At 38.9% G+C, this 23,372-nt stretch overlaps 1 protein-coding gene across 8 annotated transcripts in view; it reads right to left on the bottom strand.

The window, feature by feature from the left end:
* LOC144495818 (zinc finger homeobox protein 4-like) overlaps positions 1–23,372 on the bottom strand; it is a 242,271-nt gene that overhangs the window by 26,140 nt on the left and 192,759 nt on the right. For 7 of the 8 annotated variants that reach the window (XR_013498342.1, XR_013498341.1, XM_078216341.1 and 4 more), the window contains exons 5-8: positions 14,833–14,952; positions 6,293–6,429; positions 5,291–5,491; positions 762–882 (exon numbers count right to left, since the gene is read on the bottom strand). Coding sequence is in view for 6 of the 8 variants with exons in the window: in XM_078216341.1 (XP_078072467.1) it covers positions 762–882; positions 5,291–5,491; positions 6,293–6,429; positions 14,833–14,952 (579 nt within the window). In the remaining 2 variants the exon portion in view is untranslated. The remainder of the gene's footprint in view (positions 1–761; positions 883–5,290; positions 5,492–6,292; positions 6,430–14,832; positions 14,953–23,372) is intronic. The other variant, XM_078216343.1, reaches the window with a different exon arrangement.

The following is a 23,372-nucleotide window of genomic DNA, read 5'->3' as shown; positions in this document are numbered from 1 at the left end:
AGAATCTATTGGTTCAATCAGAATTCTTTGAGAACAATTATTTTCAGATTCACAACCTGAACATTATTCATGGGCTTCTCCAACTCCACGACAAAGTCCAGATTATAACCTTTCAGCTGTTAATCGATAAATTTCACATTCACATCAAACACTCTCTTCCAATACCTAGTGGAGCTCTGCCAACTACAGTGCCAGTGTTTTGTTTTAAGGATACACTATACATCCTCAGTCTCAAAGCCTCTCAGAGGGATGAAAACAGAAATGGTATGGAAACAAACATCTTTGGCAGGTATGGGAAATATAGGAAGGTGATTTTTGTACACTTCAATTTTGTATGCTTAACAAATCACACAGACTCTGGAGCATTTAGTAGACTAGTAGAAATGCTGGAGACATTGGTAAAATGGGAACACTTCGACAAAGTAATTATTAAAAAGAACGGTCCAGAATACCACAAAGGCTTTGACTGTGCTTTGAACCCAACTGTCTTGCTTGCATTCTTGCAGTGAGTGGAACCCGTTGTGAATAGATAAGTACACACTTTGTTGCTAGTGTTGAGAAAGTACATCCACTTCTGCAGCAAAGGCCAACTCTTCCCAATGTAAACATGTTGCTGGAGCACATTTGGGGCATTTGGCAGTCAAGGCAAATAATGTCTAGCATTCAAATTTCAAATTTGCCAAATAGGTTAATTGTTCAACTATTCTCACACAAACAATACAATCTTTACAAAGCCAATTATCATTTCCCTGAAGGCTTACCGGATGATTTGCATGATTCCTCTGTAGTTACAGTTGCAGTATTGCTAAGGAAACATTGCATTTTTTCAGAACCAGTTGAAGGCAGAAGGCTGCTGGAGTTCATCCCATCTGGAAGAGACACCTTTAAAAGAAACAGATGAAGAGACTCTATAATACAAATATTCCTTACAATGACTGCATTTATTATTAAAACAAAATACACTTCGTTCAGATGACACTTTCTGCTGGAATTCATTCAAAGCATTTCATTTATCGAAAATAAACTCATGGTGAAAAGGAATCTTGCTAATCGGACTGATGAATAGGTGAAGGAATTTCTACTTGCCCTACCTTTGGGTAAGCCAATAACCAAAACATTTTCTGTGTGCTGCATTTTATTTAACATTTCAAATAAAAACACTAATTGTCATAACAGGTAAGAATCAATTTTGATCTCCTGTTTGTATTTCAAGGTAGATGGTTGCCAGGTAAGGAAGTGGAGTGGGAGTTATCCAGACCCAACTACTGTCGATGTTGTCAATCATCATATTGTCCAGAAAGCAGGAAGCAGGGAAGGAGTGGAGTGGATAGGTGAGTTGTGGTATCAAATAGCTCCATTTGTTGTTAGTGCAGGGATTATCCATACGGATTCTCTGAATTGACATGCTCAGAGCTAGAGGTGTCATATATCTGTAGAGCGACACCAGGCATGCCAGCCTGACCATGAGACATCGCATATCCTTCTGCTCACACCCAGCATGCAGCAGCTGTACAGAGAGCTAACATGGTTTTCTGTGGCAAATTCTTTGCTTATTGGGATTCTTTCTATTGAAGGACATTGTGTCAGAAGATCCAAGTCCCATTACTTCAAGATCTAAATGTTTGACTTATAGATATGTGGCAAAGTTTTGTAAAAATCTTGCTGATCACAGCATGCCATGCTTCACTTTTCCCCCATAAAAGAAGTCATAACTAGATTAAGATCCAACTCAGCTGTATGGGTGTACTTGCTGAAATGGCCCCAGTCATTTCTGTGAAACCTACTTTGTAAAGACTGTTGGAACCTATCAGTCTTTAGGTCAATGGGAGTGCAGATGCTGAGCTGTATCATTTGCTGCATCGTGCCACATACAGCTTGCACATGTACAGACACAGTAGCAGTCAGCTGTGTCCTGAAACTTGGCCGTAGTTCCTCACAGACATACTCCAGTCTGACAAACAGCTGGTTGTCAATTTTCTCCACTTTCTGTCACTTATCCATGTTGCCAATGTCCCTTTATTCCATGGGCTTTCATTTCATTAATGAGACTACTAGAGTGGCATTTTATTAAACACTTTTTGATAGTCCACACGCAGGACATGAATGACACTACCTTCATCAACCCTTTCTATTACTTTTATTAAAAAACTCTATTTTGTCACATGTAATTTGCCATCAACAAATCTATGTTGGGTATCGTTAATTAACCTATAAATTTCTGGGTAAAATATATTGTCAATTTTATTTTTGTGGGATTATAATCCACATATCAATAACTCTGCAGCAACAAATATCCTCAAATGTTCTTATGAAAGATTATTTACCTTAAACATTAACTCTGTTTCTCTCCCCAATAGCGCTACCTGTCCTGCCGAGTGTTTTCTATTTTTATCTCAGATTTCTATCATCTGCGGTATTTTTATAATCTCTAGTCTTGCTAGAGGTCTTGCATCCATTCTCTAGATTGGCACTTTCAATACAAGTTAGAGTCCAAGTACCACTCTTAAATCATTACCTATGCTACTTGGTATTTTAAGATTCTAGATCATGCATTTCCTCAACTTTCGTCTAAGGAAAGAAATGTACTTCTATGATTTTCTCTTCCTAACTAGGAGCCATTTAGACCTGCAGTTATTCTTATCATTCTCCTCTGAACTTAAGTTGATACGTGGGAATGAAACAGAAGTAATCATACTGCAATGTGGCATGGCCCGGGAGCAGGGGTGGCAGGGGTGGTATGGGCGACACCTTTTAACCTTACTTGTCAAAAGGGTCCCAAAGGGTTCACGACTCCTGAGGTGCAGTAAACCACACTTCCTCCAAAAACTGACCCCACACACTGGGAAATAGAGTGGGAATCCCAAATTGGGTCCTACCTGCCATTTTTAAAACTCCCTTGTCTTTGTGCTGGCACGGATAGATGCAATGAGAATCCAGGCCCATGAGTCACTGCTCTCAAGGCCGAGGCTATCTCTCAATTTCAGTTTTTATTGGTGAATTTTTAATTGGCCAGTTAATTTGCTATTGCTTTTCTTAGCTGCTTCTGGGGTTTCCACTGGTGAAGCTAAGGGAAGAGTTATGAGAAAATTCCCAGACCTAATCTTCTGAAAATCCAAGTAAATTGGCTGAACAGTGTCTACCAACTCATCTGGCTATTTCCTTCAGGGATCCAGTAGGTGCAACCTATTGCTTCTAAATCCATGCTGACTACGTATTATTACCTGAAAACTGATAATGTGCAGAAATTGCTCCGTATGTGGGCGCTCCCACCTCCGCCGTTTCAGCATATTGAATTATGTACAGCCGACCAATTAGTGGCTAGCTGGTGGGACTGCCAGATAATGAGCGTTGTGAAAGGGAGATCCGCGCCCAATCAGGCATCTAGGGTAGGACATCCAGCGAGAGAGGGGTTAGGCTGTGATCCAGTTCCAGTCACCAATTTAAAGGCCTCCTATCCTCTCACTCTCTCCTTGATTGTTCCGTCAGTCAATAAAAAATGAACAAATAAGGTCTTCTAATGGCCAAATCCTGCCACGTTCAACAGCAGACTCTGCTGCTACAAGCTACTACATTTGCATGCCTTTTAATCCACACTGGTGCCACCTGTATCCTCATACCTGGCATAACTCATGCCTAACATGTTTCCAGTGAAACTGGTAATAGAGTAGGAAATGAACAATTGCAGTTGATTGGCTTTTTAACAAACTCAACAGCTTGTTAATTGCTTCCACCCGCACCCCCCCCCCCCCCCCCCACCCCCCGCCACCCCCAGCCACCTCCAATAGATCAAGTGGACTTCCGGTTTCGGAATCCAATCACCTTCCACATTGTCAGAGACTTGGCGGGACAATGTCAGACTGCTGACCCAACATCATCGCGCCATATTTTACTTCAGTGGAGGGGATGCCTCACCTGATTTGCAGCCATAAAATGCAGCCCTAGGAAACTTCTAAAAGCACTAACGTCTTGAGGACTTTAGGATGTAGTTGACTGATTCCTGGGATGACAGGGTGAGTTTATGAGGAAAGGTTCAGCAAGTTAGGCCTGTACTCATTGGAGTTTAGGAGAATGAGGGGTGACCTTATTGAAGCGTATAGGATCCAGAGGGGACTTGACAAGGTGGATGCTGAGAGGATGTTTTCCCTTGTTGAGGAGTCTAGAACTAGGAGCACAGTTTAAAAATTAGGGTTCTCCTATTTAAGGCCGGGATGAGGAGAATTTGTTTCTCTTAGCGGATCTGTGGAATTCTCTCGTCCAAACAGCAGTGCAGGCTGGGACACTGCATACATTCAAGGACGAGTTAGATTTTTGATTGACGAGGGAGTCAAGGGTTACGGGGGTCAGACAGGAAAGTGGAGTTGAAGCCACAATCTGATCAGCCATGATCTGATTAATTTAGGAGCAGGCTCAAAGGGCTGAATGGCCTACTCCTGCACCTAATTCTTGTGCACACATGGACTTCAATGTTCTTCAGCATTTTCACAACAGTTGGCTCTCAGCACTGGACTAGTACTGAGCGTCAGACCGGATTATGTGCTTAGCTCTGAAGTGGGACTTGAAGCCACACAATCTCACTCGGAGGTTATATTGGTGTCGCTGAAGCACGAATGACGCCTAAATAATTCACACCACACATCTATTACTTCCCCTTATTCCTTTTTCTACACTTCCACATAAATTGTCCTTTTGCATCTTCAGAACGTGTTTCCTTATTGAATCCCTTTTGCTGCTGTCTATAACTTAGTTCCTATTGACAGTTTACCTTTTTTAATGCTCATTAGAGTTATCTCCAACTGCGTTTTAAATAACCACTTGTACTCACAAATCTATATTACTGCTATTCTTAAAATTCTGCTTATTTCTCAGGTGACTTTTAATCTGTTTCTTCAGTAACTGCATGATGGGTTTTGCTTGCTTTCTCCGATGAATGCATTTTCTTTCCAAATTCATTAGAATCGTCTTAAAAAGCTATGTAGTGTGTAGAAATCAGAATGTTAATTCCTAACGCACAAGAATATATAACAACACTACACCCATTGCTATTTTATTTCTAAATGAGAAAATGTGGACCAGTGTGTCAACCCCTCATAATGTATTATGCTTAAGAGGCAGCACAGTTCATCTAATAGTAAATTAGTAATTATCTTACAGCATAAATCACGACAGGAATACATTTTGTTCTGAAAAGGGCAATAAGCTCTCCAGCTTATATTTCAAATAATGATGGATTTCAATTTCCAGTTCTGAAGCCAAAAAACTCCTTGACTGAGATACGTTTTAAACCGCTTACAGTCATAAGTAGCTTCTCCACACAATCAGGTGCCACACTGTGCAAGTGGGTCAGGTGGAGCTGTAGATGAATCTTGTTGCTGAGCACATCCTGACAGAGAGGGCAGCAGATGACTGGCTGCATGGAATGCTGGGACATGACATGCATCTGGATCCTGTTTCCATCCTTACTGTTATAATTACAGTAGGGGCACTGGTAGAGCTGTAACCAAAGAATATTTAATAAAATTTATATTAAAAACTGGTGGTATATAGCACGCAAGGTTTCTCTGTTCTGCTTTTTAAGAATGCCATATCATTTCATTTTGCATGAGAAATTATGACTGCATTTATAAAACATGAAGTTAAGTTGAATACAATGTTTATTCCCAAAAACAATGTTCATTCCCAAATACAATGTTTATTCCCAAGAACAACGTCTATTCCCAAGTACAGCGTCTATTCCCAGGTGCAATGTCTATTCCCAGGTGCAATGTCTATTCCCAGGTGCAATGTCTATTCCCAGGTGCAATGTCTATTCCCAGGTGCAATGTCTATTCCCAGGTGCAATGTCTATTCCCAGGTGCAATGTCTATTCCCAGGTGCAATGTTTATTCCTTCATGTCAACAGGGTCAGCTTTATAACAAAGAAAAATCGACTAATCACACTGTCCTTTTTAACAGTAAGATTTCAAAATAGTTTTATCCATTTTTAGTGAAAAATTAGACTTTTATATCAGACGCTATTTTCAGTGCTCTCAATGGATCCTGTTTATACTGCGGGCATTTCTCATATCCATTTCAAAAATTAAGACAATTTGCCTTTAAGTGGCGTTTGTAACAGAAAACTTCAGGTCGAAATACAGCAAAGGTAACTCTAGACAGTTTGAATATTTTTAAATGAACCTTTTACAAATAATTTGCTGCAAAATTTTTGGTGAGCAATTCATTAAGGAAAACTGATAAAGAAAGTAGACCAGAAAAATAAGACAACGAATAAAAAAAAATCCCTTTTGTCTCTCACCTGCTCCTGACAGGGTTTGCTGCCTCCAGCTGACCGAGGTCTCCTGGAAGTAAGGTCATCATCTCCCCCCTGCGGCAGTTGGCGGTCTCCCACTACAGAGCTTTCTTGAGGTTCTGTACATAGCGCAGTTGTTCCTGCTAAGAGGATATGGCTTATCAGTATATTAATGTGTAAACTGCAATTCAGCAAACAGAAACCTGTTATGTCCTTCACTTTTAAAAACTGTTTAGATTCAACTCATCATGTAAAGAGGCTAGCTCTCTAATGTTTCCATTTTCTTACAAATATACTCCCAGAAATGCAAGCAGTTCTTTTTAACCTACATTATAGCAACCAGCCTGTCACACTGCTTTATCCACCACTCGCCATTTCTGGAGGAAGGAGGAAAACAGCAGCAAGGTAGCTGAATAAATCAAAAGATTCCTCTTTGAATTCAAGAAATTATCTGAATGCATAAATAGTGTTCACAATATTTATTTGATGTTAAGCGCTACTGGTTGGTGTCTGGATCGTAGGTCTTAAGCACCTCCTACTGGAAAGACAGAGAAACTCTGTTGTCTGAAATCATCAGAACTCCTTATTATGGGCTGAGAATACAAAAGAATGTGTCACCCCTGCATTTAATAATTTCTTATATCGCACTGACAGTACAACATTCTGGTAATTCAAACCACTACTGAACTGGTTTTGATATTTTCGGAAATAATATCCAAATTAATTTGCAAGACTTAGAGCTACACTACTGGTTCAAGGGGACAGCAATGTTCAGTGATGATGGAAAACATACAGAATTGTAAATTTTAAAAGAAAATACCATCAGTCTAAATATTTTATATATAGTTGAGTCAAAGAATTAAGTGAGAGCATAAAATTGAATTTTAACCCAAGAAATTCTTCGTGTTTCATAAGTTTACACAAAGAATTGGAAAAACAGACCAACGTAATAAACTGAATAATTGCTTCTGAGCTGTTTAGTTAACTTCTTGTTAGCTTGGAAAATTAATCAATACTACACTTTAATGAGCTCAGCAATCTGGATTTCAATTTGGTTCAGTTCAGAACACTGCGTTTGATATATAAACAGCCGCCAAAATCTTGCTGAGGGGTGCATTCAACAGGAAACTCCATTGACAATGATGGGACCACAAGATCCCACCGCTGCAGAATGGGAGAAAAATCCCACCCAATAACTTGTGTTTTTATATGCAAAACAGTATTAAATCTTTACATCTGCTGTGCATTTCTAAATCCCAATTATTGGTCATAATTTTTTTTAGCTGAGTAACAAAGGTTATGCTATTGCACTCATAACATCCAAGCTTAATTATTTTTTCATTCAGGGGCTATGGGCATCAATGGTATGGTCAGCATGTAATGGACATTCCTAATTATCCTTGAAAAGGAGATGGTGAGCTGCCTTCTTGAACGATGAGAGACAGAGTGGTGAAGGTGGGAGTTCCAGGATTTTGACCCATTGACAATGAAGGAACAGCAATGTATTTCCAAGTTGGAGAGAATCTTTGAGGTGGTGTTTGTGTTCCTGAGTGCTTGGCGGCCTTGCCCTTCAAGGTTGCTGACGTCATGAGTTTGGGAAGTGCTGTTGAAGAATCCATGGCAATTTGCTGCCGTGCATCTTGTAGATGGTACATGTGCTGTCATGTGAGTGGACAGAGTGAATGCTTAAGTTGATGGATGGGATGCCAGTCAAGTAGGCTGCATTGTCCTGTACATTGTTGAGCTTCTTGTGTATTAATGGAGTTGTACTCATCGAAGTTAGTTGAGGGTATTCCATCACACTCTTGACTTGTAAATAGTGCAAAAGTTTTGGTGAGTCAGGAGGTGAATTATTCACTGCAGGAACCCAGCCTTGGACCTGCGCTAGTCACTGCAATATTTATGTGGCTGGTTCAGACATGTTTTTGGTTAGAAACATAGAAAAACTACAGCACAAACAGGCCCTTCAGCCCACAAGTTGTGCCGAACACATCCCTACCTTCTAGACCTACCTATAACCCTCCATCCTATTAAGCTCCATGTACTCATCCAGGAGTCTCTTAAAAGACCCTATTGAGTTTGCCTCCACCACCACTGACGGCAGCCGATTCCACTCGCCCACCACCCTCTGTGTGAAAAACTTACCCCCCAGCACCTACCCCCCAGCACCTTAAACCTGTGTCCTCTCGTAGCAGACATTTCCACCCTGGGAAAAAGCCTCTGAGAGTCCACCCGATCTATGCCTCTCAACATCTTATACACCTTTATTAGGTCTCCTCTCATTCTTCGTCTCTCCAAGGAGAAATGGTTAATGGTGATCTTCAGGATATTGATGGTGGGGAATTTGATAGTGCTGATGCTTTTGAATGTCAAACAGACATACTTATTCTTTCTCATTGGAGATGGTTATTACCTGGCACTCACGTGACGCAAATGTTATCTATGACTTATCAGCCCAAGCCTGAATTTGCCCAGGTATTGCTGCGTGCAAGCATGGACTGCTTTATTATCTAAGAAGCTACAAATGGAACTGAACATTTGTGTCATCATCAGTGACCATCCCTGCTTCTGACATTATGATGGAGGGAAGGTTATTAATGAATCCGCTGAAGATGGTTGGGTCCAGGATGCTACCCTGAGGAACTACAACAATAGCTTAGGGCTGAGATGATTAACCTCCCTCAACCATAATCATCTTCCTTTGTGCAAGGTATGATCCAACCAGTGGTGAGTTTTCCCCTCATTCCCACTGACCTCAATTTTATCAGAGTTTCTTGATGCTACACTCAGCCAAAAGCTGCCTTGGCGCCAAGGGTAGTCACTCTCCCATCATCTTTTAAATTCAGTTCTTGTCCATGTTTGGACCAAGAACGTACTGAGGTCTGGAGCTGGTTCGTCAGATGGAACTCAAACTGAGCATTGTGGAGCAATGACATCATTGTCGGTGATATCTGTCATCAATGTGCTGATAACTGAGAGTAGACTAATGGGCTAGTAAATAGCCAGAGCGGATTTGTCTTGCTTTTGTGCACAGAACATACCTCGGCAATATTCCACTTCTTTGAGAAGATGCCAGTGTTGTAGCTGTACTGAAATAGCTTGGATAAGAGCATGGCTAGTTCTGGAGCGCATATCTTAAGAAGTATAATCAGGATGCTGATAGAGTCCTAGCTTGTTCTGTATCCAGTATGCTCAGCTGTTTCTTAATATCCTGTGAAATGAATCAAATTGGCTGATGACTGGCATCAGTCATGGTGGGGACTTGAGGATGAGGTTGGGATGGATTATCCACTCGGAACTTGCGCTTCAGTTGTATTTTGCACTTGTGCGCTGGACTCTGCTATCATTGAGGATGGGGATGTTCATAGAGACTCCTCCACACATTAATTTTTAAATTATCGATCACCATTTACAATTGGATGTCACAGGACTGCAGAGCTTTGATCTGCTTGTTGATTGTGAGATTGTTTAGCTCTGACTGCAGCAGGCATGCAGTCCTGTACTGTCGCTTCACCAGGGTGGCATCTCATTTTTAGCTGAACAAGGTGCTGCTCCTGGCACGTTCTTTTGAATTTTTTATTGAACTAGAGTTGCTCCCCCTGGCAAGAGTAGAGGGAGTGCTATGCTGGGCAATGAGGTTACAGATTATGGTGGAATACAATTCTGCTAATGATGATGGTCCACAGTGCCTCAGGGATGCTCAGTTTTGAGCTGCTTTTCTCTGTTTTGAATCTTTCCCCTTTAGTCCAGCAGTGGTGCCTTCCAACATGAGAGAGGGTATTCTCAGTGTGAAGATGAGACTTTGGCTGGAATGTTATGGCCATTCACGCCTGTGGGATTTTCCCATCCCGCTGCAGTGAATAGAGATTTGGCTGGGTGCCAAATTCTATTTTGCAGTGGGTTTGCAATCACATATAGGTCAGACCAGGCAAGGAAGGCCAATTTCCTTCCCTAAAGAACATTACTGAACCAGATGGATTTTACAACGATTTGATATTTCAATGATCACAGGCAAGGATCTAAGCTTTTTATTTCAGATTAATCTGATCTGAATTTAAATTTCCCAATTGCTATGGTGGGATTTTAACTCATGTATCGTATCATTCATCTAGGCTTTGACCCACTAGTCACATAACATACCCAGTATGCTACCGTATATATGGTAAATCTGTGCTACCTGTGATAAGTTTAAGTTTATGTTTATTTATTAGTGTCACAATTAGGCTTACATTAACACTGCAATGAAGTTACTATGAAAATCCCCGAGTCGTCATGCTCTGGCGCCTGTTCGGGTACACTGAGGGAGAATTTAGCATGGCTAATGCACCTAACCTGCACATCTTTCAGACTGTGGGAGGAAACCGGAGCACCCGGAGGAAACCCAAGTAGACATGGGGAGGATGTGTAGACTCTGCACAGATAGTGACCCAAACCAGGAATTGAACCTGGGTCTCTGGGGCTGTGAGACAGCAGTGCTATCCACTGTGCCACCATGCCGCCCTACAATACAAATACTTGGAATGAATGTCTAGCCTGCTTTATGCCACAAAATAGGAAAAAAAGGCACATTAGTCTCAAGAGTGCAATGCTGATCTTACAGCCTATCACAGTATTCTTTCCAACATCAAATTGCTGGATAATCTTTTATTTGAATCTGGATATTACACCGATGTTGGGTAGGCATGTCACATACATCTCATGGCAAACAGAAAAGCTCATTTACCAACCTTTACAATCTCATCCCTGCTCAGCATCTGATATTTTCTTCAGCTTTTTATTATAAGCACTTTTAATTTTAACTTTCAATGTTCACCACCTTCCAGTCAGTTTGAAACTCAATTATTGTGAAGCTGGGAACAGCATCAGTGGACAACTGCATCCCGTAATGCAATGAATATGAACAATCGATAGGTACCAGATACCAATATAAAATATATTATATATAAATATGGATATAAAAAGAATATACTATGCGATGAACACACAATAAATTTAAATGAAACACAGGAGAGTGAAGCCATTTTAAACAGATGACACTATGTAAATCCTAATATACCTAAATTATTCCAATTGCATGTTCTTAGAAAGGTCTTCATGACAAGAGCTATCATTAGTAGAGAAAAAAATCATACCTATCTTTTTGTCTGCAGACAAATACTTTTACTTCATAAATGCTATCTTTTGACAAGCAAGTCCTTAAGCAGTGCATATTACATTTATGGCTGACATTTAATTTTTATTAACATTATGGTTAATACTCAGCTTTAGAGCTTGCTGTCACATTCCTTAACACAAAATTGTTTCTGCTTATGTATGTATTCTGACCTCATTTTATTTTCACCTCTAACAATAATGCACTATTCTAAGTAGCTGCCACATGATATTTCTCAGATTGACACAGGTTCTTCATGATCCTGGTTGCTTGGTCAATTACAACAAAACAAAATGCACTGTGTGATATTTGCACAGCAAGAATCCAGTCTACAAGTCAGGCAATTAACCTGGTTGCTGATTGCTGCTGTCTGAGAGATTTGATTTTCAAAAATAGCCCTGACATTGCTTATCTACTTGAAGATAATGTGGCACTATTAACATAGAATCATCTAGTTAGTATACAGTTCCAATTATTATCTAGTGGGCACAAATAAAACACATTTGTCTATTACGTCTTATATCCAAATGCTTACTCCTTAAATTAATTCTGTGACTTATGTCCAAAATCTCAACTATCATTGTTTGAGCTTTTTCTTGTGAGTAATAATCGATGCTGAAATAGCCACAAGCATTAAAATCCTCAGTGACACAAAGGGCCAAATAATCCTAATATAGTATCTGGAAACCAATGCAAAGTGTTTCTAACAGGATTGTTGCTGAACAGATGACGAGAGCATCCAAAGTGAGAGAATCAAACAGTCTTTTTAAGTACCTAAAAGAGAGCAGACAAATGAGAAAGAACAATTCTGGGGGCCACTCGGCTAAAATACTCCTGATGCAAAGAATTGAAGATACCAAACAGAAGTACCGGACTGTTAGTTACTTCCGTTCAAGGATGACATTACCACTGACCTTAGGCACATTTTTGAAAAAGATATTAAAATTCGCTTATTTGTACCGTTTTGTAATACTGACCCATTATTAACATAATCACGAACTTATAGATACAAATGACAGCACAATGTATAGTTAGTATATCAAAACCATGCATCCTTGCAACTTAATTATAAGACAGCTAAGAATATTTTAAAATCTGAATATTAAAATATTATTTTGAATCTTGTGAGTGACGATGTTTGGAATACTTCAACCCAGAAGAGATGTGCCTTTGCCTCCGACTTGCTGAATGCATTAACTAAATTTACAGCATCACAAATTTCATATTTACATAGTATTTACCTCATGCAACAAAAAGGCTTTAATTTAATACTTTGTGCAACATTTTTGGCTTTCAAAAATGCAAATAGGCTCTTTTGTTTTTAACCTACAAATATTAACATTCTGTACAGTTCAGATGCTGACCGTAAAAATATGGACATTTTCTGATCTACAGAATGTTTATTAATCCACGACAATACAGAAATACTAAATCATTGTTTGAATGTGAATTTTAGTATTAACTCCCTAATACAGTCCATCATTAGTTAATTGGCTTCAAAAATTTTAAATGACTGCAGTTAAGTGAAATACAACAGCAAATGTAGTGCTTTTCCATTGTATTTTACATCTCTTGTCATTGATATGAAATACAGAGATGGAAAAGTAGGTTAACCATTGCTGACCCATGGTTCAAATGGCAACATTTTAATGTCAAACTAAGTCATGCGTCAAGCCCAAAGCTCAAACTTTGCACTAGCATGCCTACAGTTGGATGAGAATATTTTTAACAGTAATTTACAAAACCTTTGATTGGCCGTAAAGAAAACTTAGGGGAAAAATTAGATTTGTCTTCATAAGTTCTGTGTCCTTGATGTCTTAGTTTTAATTCAATGCACCAAGAATTAATGTTTCACTTCTTAGCACATGCCTAAATTATTTTTAAGTAATAAAAATAAATTAATGTTTCTGAATAAGGAATGCTTGCTCACAAACTAAGATATGTCTATTGGTAATTTTGCTTGGAATAATTAAGGTGAATTTACATCTTACTTGTGTAAACTGTATTATGAAAACTGTTCCCTTAATCCCTGTCAGAGACACATTACATCAATGTATTGCAGAATTAATCTGGAGTTTATCCAGATTAATACATTTGCATTGAAAATGCAATTCTGATTATAATTAATCTAAAGTGACGCTAGATTAAAATGCCAATATAAATGAGATATTGGTGAGTTCTGCTTCACCAGATGAATTTTCAGCCCAGTAAAAGCTGCTTGAACTCTGCTTCCTGATTATTCCAATGTACCATTTACTGAGATAAACTTATGCATACAACAACATGGTGACACAAGTGCTCTAATGCTAGAAAACAAAATGACAAGGTTTAGCTCCTCATTGGGTTCTATTTTACTGGAGTCCATATGGCATAATCTGAAAGGATTTTGAAATTGTACAAATTTAATTGAAAAGTGAAAATTTACCTGGCGCAAGTCAATTTGGCCGAAATTGAAACTGCCTTGTTGCAGTTGTGTCAATAAAGTTACCACTTAGTAAATGCTTACTAAACTTCCCTTTTTAATCTTTATGTAAGGCAGCGGTGTTCCTTTTTATCCTCAAATAAAAAAGTTTATTTATTTTCACATTCATTTTAGAGCTCATGTGTCTTCTGGGTATAAAAGGACATCGAGTTACCTGGAGCCAATAGTTTTTTAACCTATTTCAGCGCTTTGGCTTCATCGCGGCCAACATAATTTAACCACCTAGCGTGCTGCAGAGGCAGCTCACATAATATTAATTTTTGACCACAGTTTTCTCTTTGATACAAAAATCAAAAAAATACAAACTTAGACGACAAAAAGCAAATCATGCATCCTGCAATATCCGCCAAATAAAATAGAGAACAGAGCCTGTGGTATTTATACCAGATGCTGGTTTTATGCAAGATGCGATTATAGGAGGACAACTTCTGCAAAAAGCATTAATTCAGAATTTATTGCTCAGGTAGAGAAGGCTGCTTTGTATTACTAAGGAAAATGACTAAAAAATAAGTAGGCTGAACGGCCTCTGGTCAGTGATACTGATATGCCTTACCATAATGGAAAAAATACATGATTGGTATCTAATCCTGGGCTTAAACAAAATTAATATGTCATCAGAGGAATCACAAGTACAGCAAAGATTAATGAAAGGCGCTTAAAATTACAAGCACGCAAACTTATTTGATTAAAAAATAATCTCACTGGCCATTCTGTAATATTCTTCAACTTATCCGCATCTATCCTGTCAGATGGTTATGATTAAAAGTAGGTCAGCGTGAGGCTACTGATAGAAATCACATGTAAAACACACATGTGACGAATATAATTGAGACGGGGGAGGGGAACTGTGCAAATAATTTTAAGATCAAAGAAAATTTAATATGGAAAAATGACAAAATCTACAAGTATTACCAGAGTCTTTGTCAGACTTCTTGTTTTCTTTGTTGTCTTTTTCAGTTTTGTCCTTGTTATCAGAAGCACCAGCTGAAACAGTGGTTTTACCAGGGCCTTCAGAGTCTTCACTCTGCTCATCTGCAATTAAAAATGTGAGGGAGATTAGGAAAGCAGATTACAAACTGCAGGGTTTGTTTAGGGGAAACATTTACTCCATTCTGTATCCTGTACTTTATAGATTGGAAAAAAAAATAAAACAAATAGCATATGCAGCCCAGCACTAATTTCAAAGCCTTTTCTCATTATTGAAAGGTTAAGTCAAAGTAAAATACTATTTACCACTTGTATATCCAGAATAATGTAGTTAATTGCATATCTGGATGCAAAATCAAGTTAATGTTAAACTTTAGACATTTTCTCACAACATTCATAAAAACGATTCCAAAACATATCTACATTTGTTGATACAAGTGATAATGCTACTTGGAGGTGGGATTTTATTAACAGTATATAATTGAATATAGTCAAGCACAACATTTACTGAACGCCACAATATAAAATTGAACTAATTTAGCTCTTTGGCCATTTTGCGTTGATTGGAAAATGTCTGATTCATTTTAGAAAAGATGGCTGTCCATAGGGGGCACTCCTTTAGATGCAATGTAATATTCTCTCAAACAACTTTCAGTTGATGCCCATTTAACACGTTTGCGATCGACCGATTGCATTGCGTAACTCCATCTATATCCATATCCAAATCTATAAATGCAAAAGCTGACACCAATTTAAATAGTTCTATATTCCTCCAAGTTGTAATCGTGCTGGATTAATCTGTTTATGCAGTTAGCTGCATGGCTAGGGTTACGCAGCACTAATCCATGAAATGCCCACTGTTCCTTTTCATCCTGTGATCATTTGTCTCTCACTGTGTTGGTGTCACATTTTAATGAATTTTTAGCAGTCTGAGTAATGCCAGATAACCAGTCCTGCAACTCCCACAGCACTGCATGCTGCGCTCATTGCATTTCAAAATAAAAATCATATTTGCAAGTCCCGGTAGGAATTAAACAAATTAGGTGATGGAAACAAAATGGCGCAGTATTCTGTCAGTCAAAGCAAAAGACTGCACTCATCAGATTCATAAAATCTTAATAACCAGAAGAATTGACCCTGAGGAAGTGAACAGGTCCTGAGCTCACTGACATATACTCCCCCCCGCCCACCCCCCACCACCAGTCGTTGTTTGATAAGCAATGTTTTTGTTAACTGACTAAGACAAGTTAACCCCTTACATCCCATATTATTATTTCATTTTACATTTATGCACAACACATCAGCTCAGGAATAAATATAACATAACATTTTCATTGCAAATGCTCTAGTGATTGAAGGGGGAGAAATGAGCACACTCTGAATGCTATGTTTTATTGATAGTGTTCTGACAGCAGGGTGAAATATTCCCTGTCATAAGCTGCAGCCGGTTGCAAAAATTGCTAGTTTAGCACTAAGATGACTTTTGGGTGACAGCATTCCAAAATTCTGAAATGTAGAAATAATAAACCTGAGTGCTGTGCTCAATCAGTGGATTAAAAATATTCTATGCATATATCAAATGCTATGTTTGCTTTTACACACAAGTACAGATTGTTTAATTTTATTTTTCAATTTATTTGCTGTATGTATTAGATTTGATATGAATAGGTTTTGCCTTTACACGGAGACAAGAAATGGGATCATTTTAAACTGATCTCTTTTAATCCATCTCAAGGGTGTGTTAAAAACAGATTGATCTAAATTGATTTGTACCTTGATGTGCACAGATTAACCCAGTTCAGACTGATTAGAATTGGTTTCCAAACTCTATTGGACTGCATCTACTTCTCTTATTTGTCTCACTGGTGGTGTTTCAGTATTTTCCAATCCTGATTGTTAATCAAAGTGGAGACTCTGCGAGCTGGCTGGTCGCAGTAGGTGGACAAGGCTATATTTGTAAAGGTGGTAGGGGAGCACAGTTTGGGCTGCTGCGCGTCTGTGATCATGACCTGATAGAACTGTTAATGCCAAGTGCGCGCACAGCTCATATCCAGTGTCGGGCCCTACAACCTTAGAAAGCTTGCGAGAGACCTTTCTTTCTCATCCTCGGGAATTTATGCATTGTTCTTTTTTACTGGATTTACTGACCCATTTCCCGTGGGCAAGGAAATGAAGTGTCACGGAGTGTCCTTACCTTCGGGGGACATGAAATTTTCAAGGCTATCACGGCACACATTAATAAAACATGGTGTGTTAAAAGGCAAATTATGAACCCAGTAAGAGTAACTATCATCTGGGTCTCATCAGTCAGTTTGCTCGGTTTCTCTTCTGCCTTTCTGGTATGTGTTTTAAGAGCGAGAGAAATTCCCAGACATGTTCTCCTATACATCATCATGGAGTCTGACCCTGGCCTGACCCTCACAACAGTTTGACTAATCTGAATGTGAACAAAGACTTTATGTCAGCAGCACAGAGCAACTGTGGGATAGACTCTCCCCATCAACTTAATAGCAAACAGCAGTGCTGAGGCCATAACTTTAGAGGATTCCAACATGCCACAAACAAATAAACCTCGGAGGTAAACTGTTCACCAGATACATTTTTTTATCTTGCTACCTCTCTATTTGTTTGAATGCAGCAAAAAGAAAATATTTGGACAAGAGCAACAGAGGTTTATTAGAAACAAGAAGCTGTTTATGGAAATACACATACTTTAAACCCTCCAAAAGACATATAATTTTTCAAAATGACTCCTATGTGCATTAAAATGATACATCCTGCTTGTAGTATATTTTTACTCAGAAACAAAATCCTATCCGGTTTGAGAAGAAATTGCACGGTTTTTACCTCACAGTTTTTACATCTTTTTTTAAAAAAGACGGCTTGACTTTTCACGTTGTATCTCCAACTAAATGTGAAGTCATGTACTGCAGAAATTAAAAAGAACGATCAAGTAATATTTCGCTGGTTACAAGGAAGTGTATCAAATTAATGGCTGAAGGAGGACACGGCAGTCTATTTGCCTAATACGTTTCTCATTTTAAAAAGTGAGACTTTCAGGACCACAGGGTCTAAGTAGAGCTCAGAGTACTTTTTAATGCACAGGGTTTATTACATGCTGTGGTAAAAACAGGCACACTGCCATGCTGAATGTTGGAGCTGTAGCTTTTCTTAATTATAATCAAAATTAATTAGCAGAAACTCCAGGGTTAGGTGATCTCCAAAGTGAATTCAATGATATTTTTAACTGTCTTTTCGTAATAGATATATCACATTCTCAGTTGTGCCGAATATCATAAGCTTATGCTTGAGCAATGATTCATTTCCTAATCTGCTTTCATCAGGAAAACCTAAATGGTATTAATTACAGTTTAAATATATGCTACTTTTATTCTGGAAATGAAACGCACAGTAAAAGGTGACTTTGAACAACATTTTTGATTTAAAAAGGTTAAAATGTATGTTATGGAAAATGGCACAAGAGCATTAATCATCAGAATAAAATTAACATTTATCGAGTGCATTTTAACAAGGGGCTATCAGAATCTAGTTCTAGTCACTTGAATGTTTTTAGTCCATATTTTGCACATGCTGTTTGGAAGGTAACCACAATTAATGTCTAAAGCCCATTAAGCTTTAACTAAAATTATTCATAATATTTTACTTTACATTTTCCCTCTGCCTGAAAAGTTGTGCCCCCTTTTCCCCACATCGTTGTCTGTCATCAGCCAAGGCAGTCTAGCAATGGTGTCACTGTCCAATGGGAAATGAATTCCTAGAGGGCAGAATTAGTCCTGCTATCCTCAAGGTGCCTCCTTCCATTGATGGAGCACTCTAATATTGCAAATGGTTCCATGCAGGGTCAAGAGCAAGAAACTTCCCCTTTCACCATATAAAACACAAAAGCTCTCTGAGGGGAATCAAGTTCAAATGCCACCTTCAAATGAAAATGGTTCGGAATTTTTTTTTATTCATTCATGGGATGTGGGCGTCGTTGGCCAGCCACTCTGAATGAACATTGCTGCTCCACCAGCTTTAAACACCTCCTCCATTTATTAAAAATAGTTACTCTTTTTACCTGAAGAAACATTTAACGTAATGGTGGACATCAGATTTCCAAGATAAAGCAGAAAATGTAAAACATACAACTATGGACTAACTAGAAAAAAAATCCCAGAGGTTGTGATCCATCTTTTATGAGGTAGGAAAAAGTGACTGTGTGTGAAATCCTCCTCTTCACCTTCGTCTCCGACTTTAGAGATGTATGTCTGGATTCTTTGGCCGTTCACGCCCCGCCGCTGCTGACAGCGAGAATGGAGAATTTGGCACTCAGCCAAAGCTCCGTTCACTGCAGCAGGACTGGAGAATCTCAGCTGCAGACAAGGTCGGAAAATCTGACCTGTGATTTTTGTTTACTTGAATTTTGACTCTGGAAACTGTACCTTGATGTCAGACCTCAACTGCCCAAAGGAGCAGATTTCAGTCTCTTTCACGAGATCAAACTCTGCCTTCTTCTTCTTATGGGTAAATAATAATGACCCAAGGACAAAAACCTCTGACATACTGACAAAACTATCATGTTCCAGGTGGAAGTTAAAAGCATTACTACTAGGATATAGATCTCACCTACATTAAGGCCTGGGCTTTGAAAGCGGTGCATTATGTGGATTATAATGAGGATCTAGCCACAGTGAGTGTCCTGTAACAATACCATGAAACGTGACATAAAAAAGATTGGAGTAAATATTTGGTCATCTAAGATCAGATGAAGTCTTATTGTGTGCGACTGTTTCTTACTGAGGATGGGTATTCTATGTAAACCTAAACTGAGATGCACTATTGTTGACAACAAAATCAGTCGCTTGCTATCATAGTAGGTTTGCTGTAAAATAATCATAAATGCAGTTTTGAGTCACTGCACTTTGTTATAGGATCATTTACATTGATATTGTGGAAAAAAAGCAGTGAGATTTTGATCTTTTGCAATGGCATAACATGGAGCAGGTTTAACATTGAAATAAAACCCGCCAGAGATGTAAACATTGTCGATAAACCATCACCTGTTTTAAACTATTGTGCAATGACAAAGTCTTGGTGGTGTCATAGGAACCTGGGACAGACTGCACAATTTGCCAGTTTGCATGACTGGTAAATATGATGGTATCATTACTGCGGATGTGATATTTGTGGCAGCACCCAAAATAAATTTGAATCATAATAAAGATGTTTCCAGTTGCTCAAAGAACAGCCTGGTTATTTCCAATTGAAATGGTGTGCTATTGCTATAATGCCAAGTCTACAGTTGATTCTTCTAAAAAAAACAATGCATTTTCCCACAAGAGCATTTTTGACCATATTGTAGGAAGAGAATACTGATAGCAATTGGCTCCATCCCAAATAATCTGCATCCCTGCTATTACTAAGGGAAATGTCAGTGCCGTATCATAGCATAATATTCCTGAGCATTCAAAAATTCTTTCTTTCACCTGAATGAAGGACCATCAACATGGATGTGGCTGGGGGTAGGGGGGGCAGGGGGCTGAATTAGATAAACAGGCGCACACACATGCACACATACTCACGGTAGGATTTGATATTACAAGATACTGGATACATACTTCACATTCTTGTTGTGGCCCATGCAAGTCAGTGCTTGATTTTCGTCATATTTTTGTGAAAGGCAATCAGTACACAACTGTTTATAATAATATTCAAAAGCAGAATCTGAGATTTATTCTGAAACAAGCTGGAGATTACTCTTAAGGTATGCTATTGCATTTATATCACTGTTATAGTCCCAGAGCAGATTGACTAATCAGTATAATAAAAGCCACATTGCAGATGCTGGAAATCTGAAATGAAAACAGCAAGTGTTTGAAAAACTCAGCAGGTCTGGCAGCATCTGTGGAGAGGGAAACAGAGTTACATTCCTATGATCAAAAATGTTCTGACGAAGGGTCATCCAGGTTCAAAACGTTGGCTCTATTCTCTCTCCACAGATGCTGTCAGGCCTGCTGAGATTTTCCAGCATTTTCTGCTTTTGCTTAACATTTCAAGTCCGTTATGATCTTTCACCTGAACTGAAGAGAGAAAAAGTGGGGTATGGAGGTTAAGTGGAACAAAAGGGAAGGTCAGGGATAGATTAGAGGGAAGGGGAGATCAAATACCAAACACATCACGGAACAAAAAGCGAATGGAGTGGTAATGGTAGTAGTAAAGAAACAAAGCATTGGTCCAGAGTAGGTGTAAATAGCAGAATAAAGGCTAGCTCCTTCTGAAAGGAAAACATGAGATCAAGATACAAATTGGCACATAGGGAAAGAAAAGTTCAAAACAGAGGACAGGGTTCATGTGTGAAATCGTTGAACTCAATGTTGAGTCCAAAAGGCTGCAAAGTGCACAGTCAGAAGATGAGTTGCAGCAGCAGGCAAGGACAGAAATGTGGGCATGAGAGCGATACAAATGACAAGCAACTGGAAGTTCAGGGTCATGCTTGTGGACTGAGTGGAGGTGTTGTGCAAAGTGGTCATCCAGCCTGTTTTATGTCTCCACTGCAGAGCAGACCGCATTGTGAGCAGTGAATACTGTGGACTAGATTGAAAGAAGTACAAGTAAATCACTGCTTCACCTGGAAGGAGTGTTTGGGGCCTTGGAAAGTGAGGACGTAAAGGGGCAGGTATTACATCTGTTACCACATATGGAGAAGGAGTAGGCCTTTCAGCCCCTGCTCGACAATTCAGTAAGATCATGGCTGATCTGATCGTAACCTCAAATCTGCACTCCACCTACGCCCGATAACCTATCATCTCCTTGCTTGCCAAAGAGTCTATCCACCTCTGCCTTAAAAATATCAAAGGACTCTGCTTCCATCACCATTTCAGGAAGAGCGCTCCAAAGACTCGGGACTCTCTGAGAGGAAAGATGATTTTGCCTCATCTCCATTTTAAATGGGTGACCCCTTTCTTTTTGAACAATCAGTACCCTGGATAGGGGCTTCAATCACAGGTCACAATTTTGATAACCTAAATAACTATTGATTGAGTTAAGGATTTGATAAACTGAGGAATGCATTCATTTAGGTCAGTATAATTAAGGAAAACATATTTATCTCAGGTTTCGCTTACATAAGTTATGCTCAACCTATCAGCTGAACTGGTAATATACATGAGGAAATAAGTCTGTAGCCGCTAATGAATATATAGAATCATAGAATCCCTACAGTGCAGAAGGAGGCCATTCAGCCCATCGAACCTGCACCAACAATGATCCCTGCCAGACCCTATCCCCATAACTCCATGTATTTACCCTGCTAGTCCCCTTGACACGAAGGGGCAATTTAGCTTGGCCAATCAACCTAACACATACAGCTTTGGATTATGGGAGGAAACCCGTGTAGACACGGGGAGGACGTGCAGACTCCACAGACGGTCACCTGAGGCCGGAATTGAACCCGGTTCCCTGATGCTGTGAGGCAGCAGTGCTAACCAATGTGCCACCCAATAAAAGTCAAATGATTTTTTTTCTTTTCAAATCATTTATGGCAGGAAGTATGTTTCAGACTTATGGAACCTTTTTGTTTATTCATAAATTAGTTCAGCACCTTCCTCCCATTATTACAGTATAAATCTGATTTTAACTCTGCACAAATAGATGAGTTTTGAATGATTTAAAATCTCATCCTCTGGCTCTGTTGATTTATGCTTAGAAAATTCTAGAGACAAAGATAGGTTAGAAATTCTGCTTAATGCTACTTATGCCTAATTGATTTGTTTGAAATTCTTCTGTCCACTAATTTAGTGGAGGTATTAACTTATTTGTATTTAAAACAGTAAACAGTGGAACGTCACCTGAAAACATTAACCTGGTACATGGAAGCATTTCTACCCCAACTTGCTCCAGAAATCTATATCTTCAAACAGCCTACTGTCATGGTTGAATTTCTTTCTGAAGCAGATTTGGTTGTGTTTTCCTACAGCTCATATCCTAATAGTGTGTGTTACATATCAGACTGAAAAACTGAAACCTTGTGAAACAAATGTATCTATTTCATTCATTTCTAACAGAAAATGAAGGATACCTGGGAGTGATTACAAGGTTGTAATCTAATTTAAGGTTCAGACAGTGTCATCAACCATGAGAATGGACTCGAGCAGTTTTAAACAATCATTTAAACTATTCAATTAGATTACAGCCTTGAAATCCCTCCCTGTATCTTCCATTATTCAGAAGTATATTATTTCAATTTTGTATGTGGGGATTGTATTCTGCTTTGGGTTATTGGTTTTTGTGTTGGTGATGGCTTTCCATGCAGATGCCAACAGTCAGCCTGATCGTATTCTGAGTCATGACGTTATTCATACAAAAGGATTAACAAGTATGTTACTCCTGCTGGCTTATGAAAAAACTACAATTAATTACAACAACAATATGCATTTAGATAGTGTCTTTAATGAAGTAAAACTTCACAAGGCACTTTACAGGAGTATTATTCAGCAAAGTTGTACACAACCCTAAAGTGAGCAGAC

Source organism: Mustelus asterias, chromosome 7 (assembly GCF_964213995.1).
Source record: "Mustelus asterias chromosome 7, sMusAst1.hap1.1, whole genome shotgun sequence".
Classification (NCBI taxonomy): domain Eukaryota; kingdom Metazoa; phylum Chordata; class Chondrichthyes; order Carcharhiniformes; family Triakidae; genus Mustelus; species Mustelus asterias.
This window is presented reverse-complemented; position numbering and strand designations above follow the sequence as displayed.